The sequence below is a fragment of the Fulmarus glacialis genome, unplaced genomic scaffold (genome assembly GCF_000690835.1).
Source record: "Fulmarus glacialis isolate BGI_N327 unplaced genomic scaffold, ASM69083v1 scaffold10835, whole genome shotgun sequence".
NCBI classification, from domain to species: Eukaryota; Metazoa; Chordata; class Aves; order Procellariiformes; family Procellariidae; genus Fulmarus; species Fulmarus glacialis.
Genome location: NW_009215027.1, coordinates 32386 through 54685, shown reverse-complemented (window position 1 = coordinate 54685; position 22300 = coordinate 32386). Strand labels below are relative to the sequence as shown.

At 41.8% G+C, this 22300-nt stretch overlaps 1 protein-coding gene across 1 annotated transcript in view; it reads left to right on the top strand.

The window, feature by feature from the left end:
* LOC104077528 (netrin receptor UNC5C) overlaps positions 1-22300 on the top strand; it is a gene marked incomplete at both ends in the record, with an annotated part of 61232 nt that overhangs the window by 8252 nt on the left and 30680 nt on the right. Inside the window, one exon of the mRNA XM_009578808.1 lies at positions 12782-12925. Coding sequence (XP_009577103.1) covers positions 12782-12925 — 144 coding nt within the window. The remainder of the gene's footprint in view (positions 1-12781; positions 12926-22300) is intronic.

Below are 22300 nucleotides of genomic sequence, written 5' to 3'. Positions count from 1 at the left end.
CCCAGGTGCAGGACCTTGCACTTGGCCTTGTTGAACCTCATGAGGTTCACACGTGACCACTTCTTGAGCTTGTCCACATCCCTCTGGATGGCATCCCGTCCCTCAGGTGTGTCGACCGCACAACTCAGCGTGGTGTCATCTGCTGAGGGTGCACTCGTTCCCACTGTCTATGTCATTGATGAAGATATTAAACATTACCGGTCCCAATACGGACCCCAGTGGTACACCACTTGTCACCGATCTCCATCTGGACATTGAGCCGTTGACCACTACCCTCTGGATGCCCTTGTACCCTCTAAGTCTTTGTGGAAGGCTGCTTCTAGCTCTTACAAGTAGACACCTTCTTTACATGTTCACAGCCATTGACACCTGCCTGTTCTGCTAATGCTGTCCTTTCCAGCAGCTCTTTGCCCTGAGGGGGTGCGTGCCCCACCACCTTTACAGACAGCAGCCATGGACCTCGCGAACCCTCTGCCCTCATGCTGCTAAGCTGACTGAGCTGGGCTCTTCCAGCCTCGGCACTTGCTCTATCCTTCAGGGTATTCAGGGATGCTAACAGGGGGGCCCAGAGGGAGCTACTCTTCTTGCAAGTTAATCCTGCTCACGCTTTTCCTGTGAGTAATGGTGGGTCCATGGGAAGGGTCATTTATCTATTCCAAATTTTCTGGGGATTCACCATGTATCTCTGTGCAAATCACTCAACATCTCTGTCATTTACCTCTGCAAAGTGCTTTGGGACCAAAAGATAAAAGCTTTAGGATATTTATTCATTTCTTATTGCAGCATTAATTTCCTATCTGCAGCTGTTTGCCTAATTGTCCTGAAGGTTTCCTGTGGGCTTCTAGAAAAACAAATCTGAGACAGGAAATAAAGTTATTTAAAATAATAAGAAGAGGAATACGGATGCTTAGTGCATTCATCTGAAGCATCTGAGGATACCCCTCTGAATATTTCCAGCTTACACGTTATCTCCCTCCAAGTTTTTCCTTCATTAAACCCTTTGAAACACTCGTAATCCCATTAATTCCCCAAAAGACATCTTCAGACATCAGTCCACCCACCACAGCTTCAGACTAGCCACAGCTTTGCACAGCAATGCTTCCTTTTTCCATCCACGTCCCCTGGCTCCTTTGGAGCCGAACGCCCTTTGTGTGGGATCTGGAGCCCCTGCAGCAAGGGCTGGTGCCTGAAAGGCCGATAAATGTCAACTTGGTTTGGAAGCAAGTCCCAAAGGATAGTCTCCGTCCTGCGTCTGCTGGCCTAAATGGAAAACAACTGTAAGGTCTTGTGTGCTGTCAAACAAAAGTGCTGCAGACAGGAGCGCCCTGGCAGTGCAAGGGCAAGAACACTTGCATGCTATAAATGTAGGGGTTTCAGTTAATTAAATATGAGAATGAGTAGGACTAATAGGTCTGTAGTTTCTTTGCGAAAATCTCTAAAAATATTCAGGGAAATGAAAGGTCCAATTATACCTTATCTTTCCTGTGTTGAGAACAAGTTACAGTCTGATGCAGTCAATGGAAATGTAGTCTAACCCTGTTTAGGGTCTTGATGACTGTGCAAGAGATGTAAGTGTTGTTGTCTTGAGTCCCTTGAAGTCTGTGTAAGCTTGTATCTCAGTTACTTGAGTAGTATCTTCTACTTTTTTCTCTGTTAGGTCATTAGACAGTGAAATCATTCTCTGGAGAGAAGTAGAAGAATTCCTATTGCTTAAAACTAGACTGGAGAAATCCTTTTTTTTTTTAAAAAAGCCATTTATATGGAACAACTGTTGCACATAGATCAGATTTAGTGAGGCTTTTTTCACTACGCGGGTAGAGTACCAAGTCATTTTTTTTGGAAAGAGAGGTGGCTGTCACATGCAGCTCTGGCCCATACAGGATCTAATTTTGTGCTGCCTTTGCAGCGGGTTCACCGCTTGTATTCGTTTACTCATTCCCATGCATTCCTCATTCGTACATAAATGAGCAGTGTGATGTGGTAGGTACCAGCAGGACTGCCATTCATTGGCAAGGTTATGTACAGCTCTTTCTCATCAGGTTTGGATGGGATGCCTTTCACAATTCCTCATAACTTCTCATCCCTCTTCATATTTTGATTGTGAAAGCAGAAAGGGAGTCTTTTGTCACTCTTCTGTGTCTCTTCTTCTCCCTGAATACTGATCTTTAGGCCCTCGTGGCCTCTTCTATTATTTGCTCTGAGGTTTTGATTTTAGGATCTCAGTTGCTTGATTGCTGCTTTTGATTTCCCAGTGACTTGTATAATGATGTTTTTTGTAATAAGTGCTGAAACTGCACCTGGGTCAGTTGCCGTGCCTTCCTCTGAAGAGGAGTAAGGATTACTGGGCCTGAAGAATAATGATGCCTAGAAGTGGATCAGGCTTGCTTTGGGATTTAGTTTTAATCCTTTTGTTCTTCAACTAAGGTGGAAACCAGTATTGGAATTCAGTCAGAGTGGGTACCCAGGAAAAAAAAAAAAAAAAAACAACAGGCAGCCAGAATCGCAAGGATAGTATTGACGGCATTTACTTACATGATGAAAAGGTTCTTTTTTCATGACAAAGTCACATGGATCTGCAGAGCAACTTGCTCGCATCCCTGGTGCCTCACTGTAGCTGACGGGGATCATGAGCTGTGTTGTATCCAGAAACATGTACGCACCAAATGACTTCTGTGACCACCAGCCTGCCTTTTTGCACGCCTTCCTGCGATGGTTCTCTTATTCTCTACAAACTAAGAAAAATCTCCTGGCGTTCAGGAGCTGGTGTTTTGACTGCTGCCCTGGCACAGCCCTGAAAACACACTGGATGGGGAGCACACAGTAAATTCCCAGATCTTCGTCTCTGTCTGGTGAAAGTCACTTCACTTGATGGCGCACTGGACAAAGCTGCTTTCAAAGCAGCTGCTTGCCTTTTTCTTTTTTTCTTTTTAATTTTTTTTCAAGGTACCTAAGTCGGCTGTGAAATGGCATCGCTAGCACGCAGAACAACATTGGCAAAAAACGATGGGGCTTTTACACTTCTCCCCCAACCTGCTGTTCCTGCACATTGTGGACTGAAAAATAGAAAAACAAATGCTGAGGAAGGCTCCCGAGTGACCCCTTGTGTCACGTTGTGACTGTCCTTGTTCCCACAATAGCTGCACCAGCTACTGAACTGTGTCATTGCATCAAGTTCACAGAAATAAGGCATTTTCACGTTGTCTTTGCTTCTCGAAACCACGCAGAGTGGGTGTGGTGCATAAGTACATGTGCAGATACATATTTTATACATATACACACACATATATGTCAGTAAGTCAAAAACATAAACAACTTGGTGTATATTTTTATACAAAAATCTACACACAAACCCATTTATTGTTCATTTTCCTGCCCCCTCCCCCCCCCCACTATGCAAAGGGAACGTAAACACACTGTTCGAAATTCAGATGCTCTCGGTTGGCTTCCCAGATGTTTGAAGTTCAATAGATTTTTTTTTTTTTTTTCATAATTTCCTCGGCTTCTTCTAGTGAAGTGCTAAACAACCATTATTCCTTTTTGCCAGCACACTGAGATTCATCTGTAGGTTCTAAACTGCCTCAAAAGTGCTTCAATTTTGCATGAGCACTAAGCTGGGTACTGGGAAGCATTACCCACTGCTGAAGGCCCAGATCATTAGAAAGAGCATGTAAATCCTCTGAACCAGAAATAAAAAGTGCACAGATTTTCATTGTGAAGTCTCAACTGCATCTTTAAGTAAAACATGAACCATTGGGACTTTTTTTTTCCTGGCCCTTGGAAAAAAAAAAAACCAACAACTTTTCTCAGCTGCACGTGCCTCAACCAAGAGAAGGGAAGATTGGGCTTTGACCCAAAAGCTGGAGCTGCTAAGAGCTCATACTCATGTTTTCCTGTGCGGATGACCTCTCTTCTTCCTGCTCCCTTTAAGTAGCACCAGCCTGGCAGAGAATTGCTCAGGTACTGCCTCTCGGGGTTGCTTAGTGTCGGGATGGATTGGGTCAAGATCCTTTCACTTGCATTTGTTTCTGCTCCTAGACCTCAGCCTATGTGAGTTCAGAAATGATGATGCCCATGGTTGAACGTAAATATATGCTTGTGAGGTTTTCTTTGGAGTCCTGCTACACCGGAGCATGATTATTACTTTTGTACCAGTAAAAACGAAAAAAGAAAGCGGCGACAATAGGCACATGTTGTTACATGTGGAAGAGAACAATGCATTTTGGAGCAATTTGTGCATATTAACAAATGCCGTCAACCAAAAAATAGCCGCCATTAAAAAAACAAGGGGGAGGTGTTTTTCCTTTGTCTCTGAACTGTTTATAGGCTGAGAACAAGCAATCCAATGCTGCTCTAAGGTATTAAATGGCAATAGTTCAAGGCTGATGTAAAGCAGTCAGCTGCTGAGGTTGGCCGGGGGAGGTGATAGCAGAGGGGCTATTTTACCTTCCCCACAGGACTGTACTGCCCACCTCCACCACGCTGGCAGGGACCAGGACACGTGGTTTGTTTTCCACCAGCATTCAGGAACTCAGTTTTGAAACCTTCCCTGCATCTTACACAACTTGGTGCTTCAGATGTTAAAGGGAAAAGAACAAAAACGCCTTGTTTTCACTAAAAGAAAATAAAACCCAGTTCAAAGTAAAATCCCTCTGAAGACAACCCTTTGTAATTTTTGTGTAAGTCAGTTAAAAAATAGTAGGGGAGCTGGGATTTTAGCTTAACTCATTACCGTTAGCTGGTAATTAGATACCATAGCTACTGCAAACCAGTGCAAACTTGACTTTATTAGGCTGTTGCCTTCATCTTTATTAATTTGATTTAAGAATGTATCTGTTTCCTAAAGAGAAAGTTATGAAGAGAGCAAAAACAGCTGGAAGCCTTTAATTTAAATATTTAAGCTAATATTTGTGGAAAATTGTTTGTGATCTTCATGCAGTCATTTCATATCACCAGCCAGCCACAATTTACAGAAAAGCAGTATTGAGGCAAAACCAGGTGCATGCAATCACAGCGTGAAGGATTACTGGGTGTTAAAGCTGTTTGCTCTTTTAAACTATCTCTAGGTATCTATCTGTCTATATGTCTTTTGATAAGATTACAGGTACTCTACATAGAAAATAAGCTATAAGCAAAGTGTGCTGTTATGCAATCATCTCTGTCCCATTAGGATGCACAGAGCACATTTTTCTCAGCAAGAACTTTAATATTTGAAGCCATTCTTCTTGTGCATAGCCTATTTATTCATTTTTTAAACACCAAATTCCATAGCTTAAGTACTCTGATATATTTGTGCAGAATAACTCTCTTACTGCGAGGGATCTATCTCTGCAAGAGGGTAAATAAATTTCAATTGTGATGTAGCACTGTTTTTATTTTTACCTTTGTAAAAAGGTTATTTCACCAAGTAAAGTGATCAGGCTTCTGCTACAGAGACAGGTTGTTTATAGCACCTGTGATGAGCAATTAAATAAGTTGGACAGGTCAGTCTGGACTATCGATAAGTAAAAAGTTCATCATTCTTGGCTTTGGTCACTTAAGTTTTACCATCAGAGAACAATCTAATGCCAAAGCACTGCATAATGAGAAAGCAATCTGTTTACCTTTTATTAAGTCTGTTTACAGTCATAGCACTTAGGTGTATGGTCTTGGCCACTTTCATGAAGCAAAAAATATGATGCTGTTTTAAAGATTTTTGGATGACGCTTTGTATGAAATGTAAGACAGATGGGAACTATGAGAACTGAAAATGCTTTCATCCTTTTTGCCAAATACTGTGGAGATAATCCAGCCCCTCCTGAAATTATTGCAAAACTCCCATTTTCTTTTTTGGTATCAGGATTCTCCTTCCACCCTCGTCTTGCATTAAGAAGTATGTATACTTATGTCATTCAAATCTGTCCTGACTGAGCAACATTCATGAAGTATTCCTTCACTCTCCTCTCCTACTCCTAATAAATAGAAAAAGGAACTGTGAGTCAGAAAGCATGGGCTGTTTCAGACTGGCACTGATTTATTTTAAGACTGAGCAAGCCACCGCATTTTTCTCTATGGCTAGGTTGAGGATCTGAATGGGAACGCACCATGGTTTTCTAAGTTACTGTGCTGGTTTTGGCTGGGGTTAATTTTCTTCATAGTAGCTAGTATGGGGCTATGTTTTGGATTTGTGGTAATTCAGGGATGTTTTAGTTTTAGCAGTGCTTACACAGAGCCAAGGCCTTTTCTGCTCCTCACCCCACCCCACCAGCGAGGAGGCTGGGGATGCACAAGAAGCTGGGAGGGGACACAGCTGGGACAGCGGACCCCAACTGACCAAAGGGGTATTCCATACCATATGATGTCATGCTCAGCATATAAAGCTGGGGGAGAAGAAGGAAGGGGGGCCATTCGGAGTGATGGCATTTTGTCTTCCCAAGTCACCGTTACGCGTGATGGAGCCCTGCTTTCCTGGAGATGGCTGAACACCTGCCTGCCGATGGGAAGTAGTGAATGAATTCCTTGTTTGGCTTTGCTTGTGTGCACGGCTTTTGCTTTACCTATTAAACCGTCTTTATCTCAACCCACAGTTTTCTCACTTTCACTCTTCTAATTCTCTCCCCCATCCCGCTGTGGGGGGAGTGAGCGAGCGGCTGGGTGGTGCCTAGTTGCCAGCTGGGGTTAAACCACGTATAATTTGATTCTATAGCAGCATGTGTTGCATGGACATGCAGAGGAATCCCCCTACCTCACAACTGTTTTGCTGCTGACTCCCCAAAGCCTCTTTTATGTCATCAAGAAACACCATCCCTGCCCTCTGTGTCCCCAGTGCACAGCTGGAAGGGAGACTTGGGGGTGCATGCAATCAGGGAAATCCGTGCCTGTCTAAGGAGGGAGGGAGCCAACAGCACTGAATGTCAGGTTTGGGAGGGTGCTCTGATTGCTGATTTCAAGAAATTGAACTTGTAAAGGTTTGCAAGTTACCTGCATGAAAATGGGCTGTATTTCCATACTTATTTACAGTGGCTGCGATACACCTGCAATCTATATGCATGTGTTACAGTAATGTCTTTTTCCAGACCAGTAGGTCATAAAGTTCCGTCTCCTTGAGAAATGTGTTCTACGGCGTATGTGATTACTTATTAATGAAATACCTTTTGGGCAAATGAAAGCACAAAAGCACAGAAATTGTTTGAACTTCGACTCATAGAGAAAATAAACAAATTATCCATGCAGTTTCTTAGAGTTTGTAAGTGCAGTTCAGTCTTACAACTAAATAGCTCCTGTTTAGTGTTGTGCCAGAGGGTCAAACGCATGCCAATATAATACTCCCACAAAAATTGCTCTATCAAAGTCCTGAGGAATATTTTCACACATGTGGGGTATTAATATCAAATGCAGAACATTTATGGCAGCCAAAATACATCAAAAAAATTTCTTGGCAGAACGATGCCCAGTGAGGTGTAGATACTAACTCTGTGACCTGGACTGACTCCAGGCTGGATAATTACATTTGATTAATTGATAATAATCTTCTGTTTTCAGACATTTACAGTGATCATTTCTTGTCTTGAGCAGTCATACTCGGTTGCAGAACCTTACAAGACATTTTTGTTTCCCTCTAGAATGAAATGAGTCTGATTGGCAAATCTGCCTCTATTAAAATCATTGGGAAATTTGCCAATTACTTCAGCGGGTACAATATGGAACCCGTGAGTTATTATTGCAGTTACTAATAATCTACCATAATATCATACAATTACATTACATTTGCATACATTAAAAAAGATAACATTTCTGCCTCTGAACACCAGATAATCTACCTCACGGTTTGTATAGCCAGCTAAGTTAAGCACTTGGGGACCCTATGAATGAAGTGTGTCTTTGCTTGATTGTGTTTCTAGGATACAGTTTATTATAAAAGACCATGTATATAAGGCACAATTCCCTCTTGACGCTTCCTTTTGCTCCAGGAGGGGTAGTAATTTTATTTTGATATATACCCATCAGCCACTGCCTGTCCCCTGTGCTCATTTGACTGCACACATTAGCAGTAGGCAGACTGAGCAAGGCTCCCTCCGCCCTCCACCTCTCTCCGCCCATTAATCCCTCATTAACGTGCAAATAAAAAAATAAGTAAAGTTCTGGTTCCTTCCTACTCCTTTTCGGAGCCCAAGTTGTGTTCGTCCCAGAGATACATTTATTTTATTGAAATGAATAATTGTATATGCTGTGCTACTAATATGTAAAATTGTCACTCATGAAGAACCTATTTAATTTGTGGGACTGGGACATAATCGCAGATTGATTCTGCCAAACGCTCTGAGCCTTCTTGTAAGCCATCCTCCGTCCTCAACTGGACAGAAAACTATTAGGGGTAAAAGGATATCTTAGACCCATTTATTTAGTCTCCTAACAGCTACAGGGTTTTGGACCTCTCTTTAGGGAAATTCCACCAATGTAATGTCTTTTTCTGGTGCCAGGTTTAGGTAAGTGTATTAAATCTGACTGATCTGTGTGAATAAATAGCCCCAGCCTTGAGCAACCTCTGTGACATCTTTTATAACCCAGCAGATCCAGATCTGTATACTCAGGACCCAGAGATGACAGCAAATAATTCTGGTTTTGTTTTTGTCTGAGATTTTTTTTACTTCCTCGTACTCAAGCTGTAAAACTTCTTACGTTGCTTCTCTCTTGGGAATGCTGCAGTTATTCACCGAGATCAGAAAAGAAACGCTTGTGCAGAAAGAACCCAGCAATCTGGGGATGCATTTTCAAGGATCTGTGGTTTTTTCAGTGAACAATCTTAAGATACAATTACCTTTTATCTTGTAGAATTGCTTTAAATTACTTTGATTTTCTGCATTTTCATTTTAAAGCTCCTCTCTTCACAATCTTCTTGTTGCCAGAAATAGGGTGGTGATAATTAGACCCAATATCTTCACATATCTGTCTTCATACCCAAGGTCCAGATGGGCTGCAAGAGGCTACAGAAACAGTTCTCCCTTTGTTGAATGCAAATCAAGTTTGGACAGTGCAAGCAAATGCTTTTCCCTGTGATATTCTAGCTATTCATCACAGGGAGAGTACGAGTTAGAAATACTATATAGATGCTCTTTATGGATTTATACACATTAGAAGGGACCTGTCAAGCATTCTAGCTGCCCACATTTCTGTTATCTCCCTTTAGCTGTGTTTGTTAATGCATTGCTTTAAAATAGGAGGTTCCTGACTTCTTGTGGATTGTGCCACCATCTATGTGATTATATTAATTCTGGAAATGTGCAACTTACTCAAGTGTTGTAAGAAAACATTTATGCTGCATATCTTCACCTGCTGTATAGCTTAGCCATATGAGGAACTAGACTGAAAAATTCAGTATATTTCTAATGAAGAAGGTAAGGTAGAGGAGATACTGTGTGTGAGAGGGTGATATTTTGTTACTTAGGACTGTGGCAAAGTAGAATTGGCCAATACCAGGTAGATTATATGCTGCATAAATTACTACTAATCTCTTAATCTGTTTTGTCCTAAATATATTTAGGCAAAATATAGGGACTTATTTTATAAAGTGAGTTCTAATTTTGCACTCAGAGGTTGTGCACTCACCTATAATCAAACAATCCGATAATGCCTGAACTACAGGCACAGCATGTCACATTGTCTGGAAATATTGAGACATAGGTTGTTTGACTTTTTTCTTTTTTTCTTTTTTTCTTTTTTTCTTTTTTTCTTTCTTTTTTTCTTTTTTTTTTAATTATTCCAGCTACTGTTCTTTGATGTAGAAGCAGAAGCAGCTTCAACAGGGACAAGATGAAGATCTCTGTTTGAAGTCATACCAGGGTTGTCCTGCACTTGGTGCCCGCATGAGGTGGATAAGCATTCCACTCCTGAATAAAGCAGACAGGCTGTACCAGCTCCTCTGTGCAATCTGATGTACAGCAGTATGTCAGCTGGTAACAAGGCAGTTGCTATCTGAGGTATCGCAGCAAATTGTGGTTTTTGTAATCTAGCTTAGGAGGTCATGTTGGCGTGCGTTAGCAGAAGGACTAGGATTGCGAGTTGGTACAACAAGGGAAACGCATGCCTTTGCGCTTGCCCCAGAGTCTGAGGCTGGGTGCGTTTCAGCTGCTGAGATGTTTCTCCTAAATCGATGTGGCTGTTTGTGCAATGAGGTGCCAGTGGGCGATGCTGGGAAGGAGTGGTTGAATCAGCTTCGAGTTCTGGCCGTGGATCCTTACATCCCAGATGATCTCATGGAATCACCAACTGGTTTGATACATTTTGAAGTCTAGGAAAAATAGTTTACCTTAGAGTCAAAGACACAATGATGTTTTTTGCTTGTAAGCAGAAAGAGGCAGCATCTGTTTGGTATGTAAAGAAGGTGTGCATCTCTTTGGTCATGGCACAACTGTTGATGTTACTTAAAGATCAAAGGCCAAATTACTTTGAATAACCTGAAACCTATCAGTACTTCACGGCTGTCCCGAAAGACATTACCTGGAGTAGCTTGTTATTTTGAATTAGGAAACATCTCAGGAAGTCAGAGATAAAAAGTTCTGCTGGTGCGTTCAGTGGGAGCTATTTATCATATGGTTTTGTATCTTCAACAGACTATCAGAAAACAGCCTGAATGTTAAGACTATTTCATAATCATTATTAACCAGTACTGTCGTTATGAGTCTGCTTGCTTTAGCTCTCGGGTAAGAAAGTTCACTGCTCCATCAAGCTCTGTCATAATCAGCCTTATTATAAAAACATAATATTGTAACCTTCAAAGGCTCCCTGGGCTAGTGCTGTAAGAACTGGGAATGAACTGAAGTAATCTTTAGGCTAGCAGCAGTTGCACTGGGAAAATATAACCATTTTTATGCATGTAATGTGCATGATCCCTCCCCACCCTCTTTATGCTCTTCTCGACAGGACAAAAGCTACCCCTCAGACCCCTTTTGGAGCCAAATTAGCTCATCAAAGCAGAACAAGTTTATAACACAGTGTTCACTGCATATCAAATGCCCATGCACTGCCTTGACTTCCATTCTTTGGAGTGCAGTTGCCATATTTTGAGTATTTCATTTCAAGGAGGAAAGCTATTAAGTGTTTTCCCCAAAGCAGCTGATTATTCAATGGCTAAAGATGTCAAGGATAATGAAATAAAAAGGGAGCTAGGCTGTGATAGTCTGTAGCAGGAAAATGCATCTCATTAGAAGGCATTCCCACCAGAGAAGTCTATGGTATTACATGCATGAATTCCTTTCTGCTGTTGTTAACCAAGTTTTGGATGCAAACAGCATGCAGCCTCACTGACAGTGCACAAGTGTGTACAAACAGTAATTAATCGTTGGCTCCCTGAATGGAGCCTCTGTGAGGCTGGAGGCAAATCAAAGGGCTGGCCTGGTTTCCAGCGCTTGAGGAACCGCGTCATGCTGTACAATTGGGAACATTCACATTATGAATATCACCTTGTAAGCCGTGTGGCAGGAGGCTGAGGGGAGCTGGCCTCCACGAACTCAAGTCTGTGCTCAGCAGAAGGACCTGCCCCGTGGTGTTTGGTGATGGGGACAAACTGTGCACGCTGTGATCCAAGGATCTTCCAGTTGAGTTTCCTTGCAATTCTGGAAGGAAAAAGAAAATCAGTCCCACTACACAAAATACTTGCATGTGAATTTACATATTCAAGGCTGTTTGCAAGAGTGCATTTTTGAAATGGCGATGGTGTTTTCTACAGGCAGACACACATTAGAAGTTTATTGATACTTTGGCAATTGGCAACAAAGACCAAATATGCTGACAAGAGGTGTAAGCACTCACTCCCACCCCCACCTAGTATCTTGGCTGGACTTAAGAGCGTTTTGACCAGGCAGTGCATTTTGAGGCAGAGAAAGGGGTTGTGTCAGTATGAAACACAGTGGTTGTCGTTAGAGGATCAACACGTTACCAACGATCCTTGCGGTGGTGTCTGAGGCACCGCAGTATTTCCTTGTGCTTACGAGAAGCAGAACAGCTTCCCAGTGGAGGGCACTGTGTGGGAAATGTGGACAAATATCGGTCTGCTTGGAAGGGTAGGGAGTGGGTCACTGTCGTCGTCGGTGCGACTGGGTTTGGGGGGGTTGCGCTGAGATGCGTTATGGAGGGAAGGGCCAGGGAGACCATCAGGCACTGAAGTGTATTGCACTGTATTATAAAATCACCTAAAAAATATCGCAGTATCTGCAGTATGTATGACAGTAATAGTCTCCAAACTGGCAGCTTGCAATAACCGTACTGCAGCACACGTGCCCATCATTACAGAGTATCAGGACATTTTCTACAATGGCAAAATCCATTTTCCTGGGCAGTTCAGCGTCAGAGTGAACAAGTCTTCTCCCTGTGCTATATCTGTCTAGCAAAAGGAGATGTAATACAGGAGGGCTAAGGGAGTCATATAAATTGAATGACTTTATGGTTTTATGATATTCAAATGAAAATACAACTGGGCTGGATCATCACTTGATGTAAATTGTCCTAGGGACATGGTACAATTTATAGCAGCTGAGGCACTGTTCCTCTTATTTGTCTAACATACATGTGGTATGTAATAAAAGTCAAAATCGCAGTGATTAGTTTTTCATTCACCCACTTCTGTTATTATGGAGATAAAGTGTTGGTTTTTTTCCTTCACATCCTTATGACAGTCCATGTTGCTGAGGAGATATTGGTAAAGAGCTGTAAGGTCTCGCAACAGCTTTGCAAGCAGACTTCTGTTCCTACGCTTCTTTCTTTCTATCTGTAAGCATAACATTGACCAGCATAACTTGTACCCTGACAGGTCTGATTGTCCGAGAGGTAAGCATTGAGATTTCCCGCCAACAAGTTGAGGAGCTCTTCGGGCCCGAAGATTACTGGTGCCAGTGCGTTGCCTGGAGCTCTGCAGGCACCACCAAGAGCCGGAAAGCCTACGTCCGCATTGCATGTGAGTGTCTTTCCTTTGCGTGTTGAGTCAATGGTGTTTGGGTGAGGAAAAGCGGAGTCTCTGCCATTCGGGAAAGAGATTTTCTTTCCGACCAGTTAGGCTTTGTGTTTTCTGCAGTTATTGATACATACTAAAATAAGGCCTTCAGAAGCATTCGTAAGAATTTCAGTTTATCCTGTTCTTAAGAGCAAAATCTCATTCTTCTTTGTCTGGGGGGAAAGCATCAAAAACAATGTTTTTTGAATACAGCAGTTATATGACTCAAGAAAAGTGTCTGAAGCTAATGAGTAGGAATATTACCAAAGAAAGCTACGAAATGAGGTGACAGCTGTTCCTTTCACAGAATCACAGAATGGTTGAGGTTGAAGGGACCACTGGAGGTCATCTGGTCCAACCCCGCTGCTCAAGCAGGGCCACCTAGAGCCAGTTGTCCAGGGCTGATTCCAGACGGCTTTTTAATATCTCCAAGAAGGGAGACCCCACCACGCCTCTCTAGGCAACCTGTGCCGGTGCTCGGTCACCCTCACAGTGAAAAAGTGTTCCCTGATGTTCAGATGGGCTCTCCTGTGTTTCAGTTTGTGCCCATTGCCTCTGGTCCTGTCACCGGCCACCAATGAAAAGAGCCTACACCCTGCCTTCAGGTTACACCCTGCCTTCAGGTATTTGTACACACGGTATTTGTACACATTCTCTTCTCTGTGCTGAACAGTCCCCGCTCTCTGAGCCTTTCCTTGTAGGAGAGATGGTAGTCATCTTTGTGGCCCTTTGCTGAACTCTCTCCTGTATGTCCATGTCTCTCTTGTACTGAGGAGCCCAGAACTGGACCCAGTACTCCAGGTGTGGCCTCACCAGTGCTGAACAGAGGGCAAGGATCACCTCCCTCAACCTGCTGGCCATACTTTATCTAATGCAGCCCAGGGTACCATTCACCTTCTTTGCAGCAAGGGCACGTTGCTGACTCATGAACAACTTGGTGTCTACCAGGACCCCCAGGTCCTTTTCTGCAAAGCTGAAAATATGTATCTCTGCAATCATATAATAAAGCTGCTGTTCCTTAACAAAGAAAAAAGCATGTGTTTAGCATATCGTGTAATCAGATTGGTAATATGAGATTGAAAGTGATCATCTCAACCCTAATATTTCATCATTGTTATTCATGGCTACTAACCTCAATATTTATTTTGAACCATTCCCAGCTTAGACCCCAAGAACACAGGGCAACTATTTCCCTGAAAACAGATCTTCACTTGACTGTACAAATATTTAATTTTCATTAATTTTCAAAGAGGTGCTTTTAGTAGTCACACTGAGGACTCCCATTTCTCTTTCACATGATGAAATCCTGTTTTGTAAAATGGGAACAAAATATATCATCCGGAATTGTATCTCTTCCGCTGTTTTCACCTCAGCAAAAACGCATTTTGTGAGAAAAGGTCATTAGAAGCTGGGTTTGCAGCATATTTATATTTCTTGCACTGTGCCTAACAATTTATAAAAAGAGAAGAGAATTCTTCCAGCCAAATAAAGCTTTTCACAGACACGTTAGAGGAAGGGGTCTCTGTCATTTAAAACTCTCCATTTAGAGCTTGATTCTCCTTTTGTTCTTGAAAAAGTATTATGGGGTTAAATTCTTGAAGAGGAGTTACCTTCTGTGTAAATATCCAGATACAGATCTAGGAGGTGCAATTTAAATACCCATTTTTGAATGCTTTTAGTCCAAGTAACTGACTAGAAGTAGAGGACCTGTACTTTTGAGTACAGGACTAGCCTCAGAGAAGAATTTCCCCAGGGCTAAAGGGAATGAAAATTATTGTACAGACAGCCTTCCTGCAAAATTAGAAACACCGTTACATATGTGCATAGTGCTTTCCCCATGGCAGGAAACTTTTCAAGACTTTGAGGATTTTCTTTTTCTGTACTGAAACAGAAGAGAGCCATTTCAATTTTTTGTCTCCTGAGCAGCCAGCACTTCAGAGAGGCTAAGCAATGTTTGAACAGGTTTTTTAGATTATGACTCCTAAGCTAACTCATTAAGTAGATTTTCATGTCCTGCCAGTTACCCCTTGACAGATGACCATTAAATTAACGCAGTTTGGAAGTCTGAGTGTATTTCACTTGATGGTTGAATAACTTTTGTATACTGCCATACCTGTGCACTTAATTTCTATGTAACACATGATCATTGTGTGTGTATGCAAGTTATTTTATATCAATTGCCGTTTCTTCCCAAATTTCTTGTCCAAATTTCTATTGAAGGCGCTCATAACATAAAGTTTGCTTCTTTTTCTTACCATATTTTGGAGAAAGAGGAACAATCAGTTCAGTGATTTTTCTAGACCCTTGGTGGGTTTTTTTTAAAACAGTCTAGTTAAATAAATTCCGGGAAGTTTTATGTGCCTGCAACTCAGACGTGGCTTTGTATTTTAGTGAAGTTTTTTTAACCTCTTGTTCCTCAATGTGGGATTCTTGGGCAGCTGTGACACAGGCAAGTCACTTAGACTGCTTGGGATTAAGGTTGAAGAGTTAGACCTTCAAACTGCAGATTTTCAAACAGCAAAAGCACGTTTTCTGCAAAATCGTCCGTTTCCAATTTCACAGATTTCTATAAATTTCTCAGGTAACTCAGGGCTATTTTTTTAGGAACTCAGACATATGATGTGGGATATATGCCTTACTTTGTGATGCCATTTGATCTACAAGATCCCTATTTCAAACTGGGGACTCAGATATACCGATACTTGTCTATATTCACAGCCTTGACTTCAGAGGACTGAATCTGTACTGGCAATATAATAGTTGTTTCCTATCTAAACTTTAAACACAGCTGGTAAGTTTTCTGATGGCTACACAATGTACCATGAGTCTGGGATGCAAGGTAGGCCCCATGCAGTATTTATTAATCTAGAAAATCAAGGATGTCCAAAATTTAAGAGGGGCAGAAGAGTCCATCTCTCCAGCTCTGTCTGCAGCTATAGTTGCATGTTTGTCACCAATGCAATCTTCACTTTTAATTGGTACAAAAAGTGAGCACTGACACCTTTGGGAAAGGTGAGGGGTAGACGGAGCATGTAAAGTGCTCTGCTTAGGTTATATTATTATTTATTTTAATACCTGAACCTGGTGATTTCATCTCGACAGGTACAACTGTAACATAACTAGCCATACGTAGCACGTTAAGAAAAGCTGCTCTCCTTTTTCCTCTCCCTCTTCCTTACCTCCTCCTCATCCTCTTTTTCCTTCGCCTCTTTCTTTTCTCCTTCTCTTTCTCTCTTTTCTCCCTTATGCCCACCAGTCTTATTCTGGAATTATTGTGTCCTCTCAAGGGCTGGAGCTGCACTCCATTAAAACAAACAAAAAAAATAGCGTTCAACATCTCTGTTCACTGAGCGTGTAATAGAATTAACTGAAAAGTAATTTGAAAGTGTGAAAAATGTGCATCCTGGAAAAGCGGCTTGTATTTGTTTAATGCAGGGTCAGGCATGTGTCAGAAAGTGCATAACGACCTAGTCAATGAAAGTTCTCTGTGAAAATCAATTGCAACATCACTCCGGCCAATAGCTTCAGTTATTCAGGAAGGGAGTAATCTATAAATACGGAGTAAAGATGCTGCTGGTTTTCAAAGGCTGCCCATGCTAGCAATATAAACAGGAAAAGAGTCTGAGTCTAAAGCCAACATCCTGGCTTCTCTAAGTGTTCAGGGCACTTAACGGCGTCTCGCTGTTGCGCTCCTGGACGACGAGTATGCTAGGAAATCACTCCCTTCTGTGCAGGCTGTTTCTGAAAAGGAGGAGAAACAATAAGTGATAGAAACATCAATATTTTCAGCTTTTTTCCTATTTCATGGAATTCATCTTCCTGAGGCGTTGGTCTCCCCGTGAGAACAGAGCTGAGCATTTTGTCCTCTTCAAATAACAGATTTGTTGGGGTTAATTTTCACTTTGCCATTCTAGATATCTCAGTAACCAACAAAGTAGGGACACCTACTGTATATCTTGGTGGAGCTGGAAAGATGTAATTTTCTGAAATATTGGCCTGTGAAAGTGCTAAAATGCATTTCCTGTTTATTCACACGTTTCTTATTTATTCTAGGCACATCCTGTCAGGAGCACTAGGAGTCACTAACATGTTTTGATACAGTTTTTCTGCTCAATTAAAAAAATGTTATTTTTGTGGAGGGAGGAAGGAGAGGGTTTGGGTGGCTTTACCTTTGGTTGAAAAAAACCCAAGCCCAATATAAAGTTTTGCTGTGAATTTTATGTAACAAGACTGATGTCATTGAACAGATAAAACCTAGCAGGGCAAAATTCCTGTTAAAAGGATGAAAGAGGCCTGAGCCTGTGTAAACAAGAGTAGAGTTAAACCCACTGGAAAATACATCTGATAAAGACTAAAAAATAGCTGCAGGATTTGACCTAATTTTTAGATCAGATAATAAAGGGGTGGCTAAGACAAATTGTTCTGAGCCCATGTGCATAAAGCAGCCTCACTTTTCGTTGCTCCAGTTCGGTGTTTCTGTAGCCTCGCTGACTTGGTGATGTTAACCCAGGCTGTCTTTGAGAAAATACAGGAAGAATATAAGCCCTAAATCTGCTGCCTGATTTTGGATTTGTTGAAAACCTATAAAAAATAGCAGCTTTCTCTGTAATTTCTGTTACCTGATCTTTTTTGGTGTAATGAATGTGGATATTCTCTTCTTTTCCTTTATTCATTATCTAAAATCAGAATTAAAAAAAAAAAAAAATCATTTTAAAAAGCCCTGATGTAGTAAGCAACTGCGCTTGTTAATCTTTTGTATGATTTGATATTAGTTTCCTATGTACTTATCTAAAAGCATTTTTTCCCCCAGACATTTTTTCAAAGGAATGTAGCTAATATATGCATGTCAGATACTGTATACTGATAAGATAAATGTAGTACAGAAAAGCAGACTAGTTCACCTGATGGTTTATCTCTACTTACGAGGGGTATGCAGTCATACAAAGAAACAGATATGAAAAAAAAAATCACAGATTCTTTACTGACACTTGGTTATCTCACCTTTTAGTACTGGGGCCATGCTCCGCATTACATTGCTGCAGTGCCTTTCTTCCCTCTCTTCAAACACCTAATCCAAGCACCGCTATGAGGACATGCTCCTGTAGCCACCAAGTATTAGAGCACATTGCAATAGATACAAAGTTGGGTGGACATCGAGATAAGGAGAGATAGCTGGGAAGGACATCACTTGAAAATTTTAGTAGGAAGGTACATCCAGGATATGCAGTATTAAAAAATAACCCAGAAATGTGTTTTGTGCACTTTGATAATTGTGTATGAGAGCTAGCAGAGATAGGATCTTAATTCCTTCCTTGTGTACCATTTAAGCTGCTACTAATCGATATCTGCTGCTTGTAGTTAGTAAAGGGATAACTGAGGCACGTGGTCTTGAGCTGAGATTACTGAAGAGAGAACGGCAGATCACAAAAAGGGCAGCAGAGAAGTTAACTGAGCATTTAACATATTTGATACTATCACTCTGCTTTTGCTCCTGACAGGCGTGTTTCTGTACCGCTTCCCAAGTTAATAGGCATGACCAACTCCCAAACTTAAGGATGCAGTTGCAGCAGTAATAAATACAAATCACATTGCTTTGTAATAAAGAGCTAAGACTTTATATGATGGACTTGACTTCACTGTTAGCATTGCTTAAAAAAACAGAAGGAAACCCCTTTACTGAATTTATATGAATTTAATTCCTCAGTAGGAGCCTTGAGAATATCCTACCTACACCGTCATGCCTAAGAAATTATCATCTTTCAGTAGCGTCTGCTTAGTGCCTGACGGTGAAACATAGGTGCAGTCAGGAAGTTAACAAAATTTTGGGTATATTTAGGTAGACAGCTGTGTGAGTCAGATTAGTGTAATATCACAGTTACACAAATTATTTTCTATTTTAGTGTTTCAGTGTGTTGTAAATTCAATTCTACATATGAATTGCAATGTACCCCTGATGTTTCTAATGTCTGTCTTTAGTACCTTTAGTATATCTTTCATCTAAAAAGGCATCTGTTGGGGTTAGGTCATTTGAACTTTACATTTAGATTTATTTGAAAAACAAGAATTTTGGATTTCATCTTCAATCACCAAATAAAATAATGAATAGAATTAAGTTTATAAGTTAGTTTGTAGGTTAAGCTTACAAAGAAAAACAAGAAATACCGAGTTATCAAGTAAAAATATAAGAGGAGAACAGTGCAATCAATGTACAACTGGGAACCCGTCTGCTCAGTGATGGTGTCTTCAGCCAGCTGGGGATAACGCTGCTCAGTGAATTCTTGATAAAGTTTGCTTGCTTGTATTTTTTACAGTTGTATCAATACCAAATGTGTTGAGTGGGTTGTTCTTCATTATAAGCATAGCCCACATGGAAGCTGTGTTGCGAAAGTGTTTTGTCTTACCAGCACCTGGCTGAACTAGCTTAGAGCTGAAGAGAGGAGGGGAAAAAATGGTTTTTCTGCAGACATGCAGGCGATGAGTCTCCGCGGAGTCGTCAGGGTGCAGCGTTATCCCCAGCTGGCTGAAGACACCATCGGCAGAATGAGGGGCTGGCAGGCGTGCACCAGGTGTGCACCTCCCATTTGGTTGTAAATACGTAGGCAATAAAAGAGGAGAGAAGATCCTGGGCTCAGGCAAAGCGTCTTGCACATTGTAGCATGGCAAGCAAAAGGTGTTCCTCACCTCATTCCATACCTCAGGTCAGCGGATGTAGCAGCCTGCATCCCCACAACATGTTGTGCACTTCCAAGAAGTCTGCTTCAGTCCCCATCAGCTGTGAAAGCTGATGCTGCTTCTTGGCTGCGTGGGATGGCAGCCCGAGGCTTCGCTCCCTGGGACGCCGGAGGGCTGTGGACAAGCTCAGCCCAAGCCGCGGGCTGCCAGGCATCTTTGGAAAGGGGGAAGCTCCACCGTCCCTGATCTTCCTCTCCAGGCTGAGGAGGTGGCTGGGGCAGGCTTGTGGTGCCGCAGCATTTGTCTTTAGGGCTGGCCAGATATGAAAGAGTGGCACAGAGTTGTGTATTGAGCATAGAGACAGGGTTTCAAAGTGTTGACTTATTTCCTCTGTCTTCAGCTCCAGCCGCTGGTGCTTGGGCCGGCTGAGAGCACAGCCCTGTCCAGCCGCGCTCGCGCCCCGGGAGCAGCAGCGCACTGAAGGAGGGCAGGAGGCTTTGATCAACACCCGGCGTGCGGCTGATACAGCGGGGGACTCCGCAGGGCCAGGATTACAAAAGCAATTGATAGAGGTTTCAGAGCGATCCCCTGGGTTACAGACTGATGACACTCCTGTGACTGTCTCAGTGGAAATCTGGTTTGATCTAATTAACAACAGAGGGCTGGAACCACACAAGGACAAAATGAAAAAAAACGGAGTTTTTTGTACCTAAGCTTTCCATTACTTACCCACCGGTGTGATTGATTCCCGCACAAAGGTCGTAGACTCAGCTGTGAACAGAGAGGCCAAAGTATGCCTGATAGCACATGGTTTCTTACATTTAGAATTGCAATTCAGTCTCAAATGCCTTTTTTGCAGAAAAAGGCGTCTCTTAACTCTACCCACATTGTGGAAAGTGATAGAAGAGGAACAGGCCAGTTTTACAATATTAGTCATATTTCTCTAATTCAGCATCAGTCATCCAAGTTTGGGAATAAATGCAGTGAGATGTTTTTTCACAAGCATGAGGATCCTTTCTCATTTTGTAGAACATCAGTGGCATTTTCGCACTCTTTCTCCACAATTATTTTTCTGTTTGAGTATTTCTTATTAGGCTAGGTAGAATTAAAACAGTATTGAACCTTGAGAACACTCTCAACGGTAGGAGATAGATTTGAAGTGGAGAGCTTGACTACCTATTGATCCTCTAATAATGGTTAAAATAATACCAAGCCATATTCCCTTTTTTCCTAGTGTTTTAATTGCATTTTTTGCTTATGACATGTTTGGTTTTATATGGATGCCTGTATATACTTACCCATATAAAGCAAGCCATCTTCTATATGGAAATATGTACTTCTTGTGAAGGTCTTTTCACATTCTTAAATCCTTATTTCTCTGAAAGCACACACCAAACGTGCTTCTCTTAATGGGCATAGTTAATATGAACATTGGATAGAAAATAATGTGGTTTTTCTTTTTCTGCTCTTAAAGCTTGCTCATTTTTTGAATTGTTGTTATAGAAGGAAAGTTGACGTTGGAGTTACTAGAAGGAGCACAGAGTCTTTAAGGTCTACCAAGGGCAGAAATCCATCTTTCCCTGACAGTAATGCTGCATTGTTCTGTTCGTTTCTGGTTTACATCTAATTCCTGGCTGACAAGTGTCCGTTTTTCATGCTCATTCATTAGTCACCCTTGCATTAGCACTGCCTTGAAGGCGTCTGGTCTGCCTCTTATCACATTTCTCAGAAATGATAAAAGATATCCTTAAAGTTTTACCCACCCACCCATCACAGTAAAACCCAGAACAGCAAAGAGATAAAATACATTTGATTAAAAAAAAGAATAGGGTCATTCTTTGTCCTTTCTTAGAAGTTGACAGGTAGAAAAGGAAGTGGGGAAATGCTGTGAGTTCCTCTAGAAACTATTACCTTTAGCAGGCGAAAATGCAACTTCTGAGTGGTTTGTAAGCTAAAAATGCATTAAAGGTAAAAGGAAGTCACTTAGCAGTGCATCAAAATTAAGATCTAATGCCCCTCTCCCCAAAAAGCATAGCGATTCAGGAATAAAGCTAACAATATGGTGTACACTGAGATTTTGATTTCCCATTATACTATTTCAGTTTTATGCTTGTGGAAATTCTCTCTTTTCAGTGCAGCTCTGAATGCAGCCATCTGTCCTTACCAGAGAGGGTTGTGCAGGAGTATTTCAGGAGTCTTGGAGGAAAGTCTCATCTTAAGTATGCTGTAAATGTGCTGCGATATATGCCATGAGAGCCCCCTCTGAATTTACTAAGACTATACATTAGTAAAGAAAATAGAGTCTGGCTCAAGGTGGCAGACCAGAATTTTAATTCTTCTCCTTGGTTTCTTTTTATGAAGACAGCCTTGAAGGGAAGTTAGAGGTGGGGGAAAATGCCTGATGGGGGTGCAGGCTGCCCCCTGAGCCCAGCGGTGACATCCCCACCTGCAGCTGGGTGAAATACGTGGGAGAGATGGTGAGAAAAACGAGACGGACCCTTCAGCATCACTGTCCACCAGGCCTCGCTCTGCTCCAGAAGAGATAAGCTGTGGCAGCAATATTACCTGTATAAGGGGAGGAAGAGTATTGCTAACCCAGACAATCAGGGATTATTTTATATTACCAAAATAATATTGAAAAGAAAGTGCAACTGCCTTTCTCTTGTG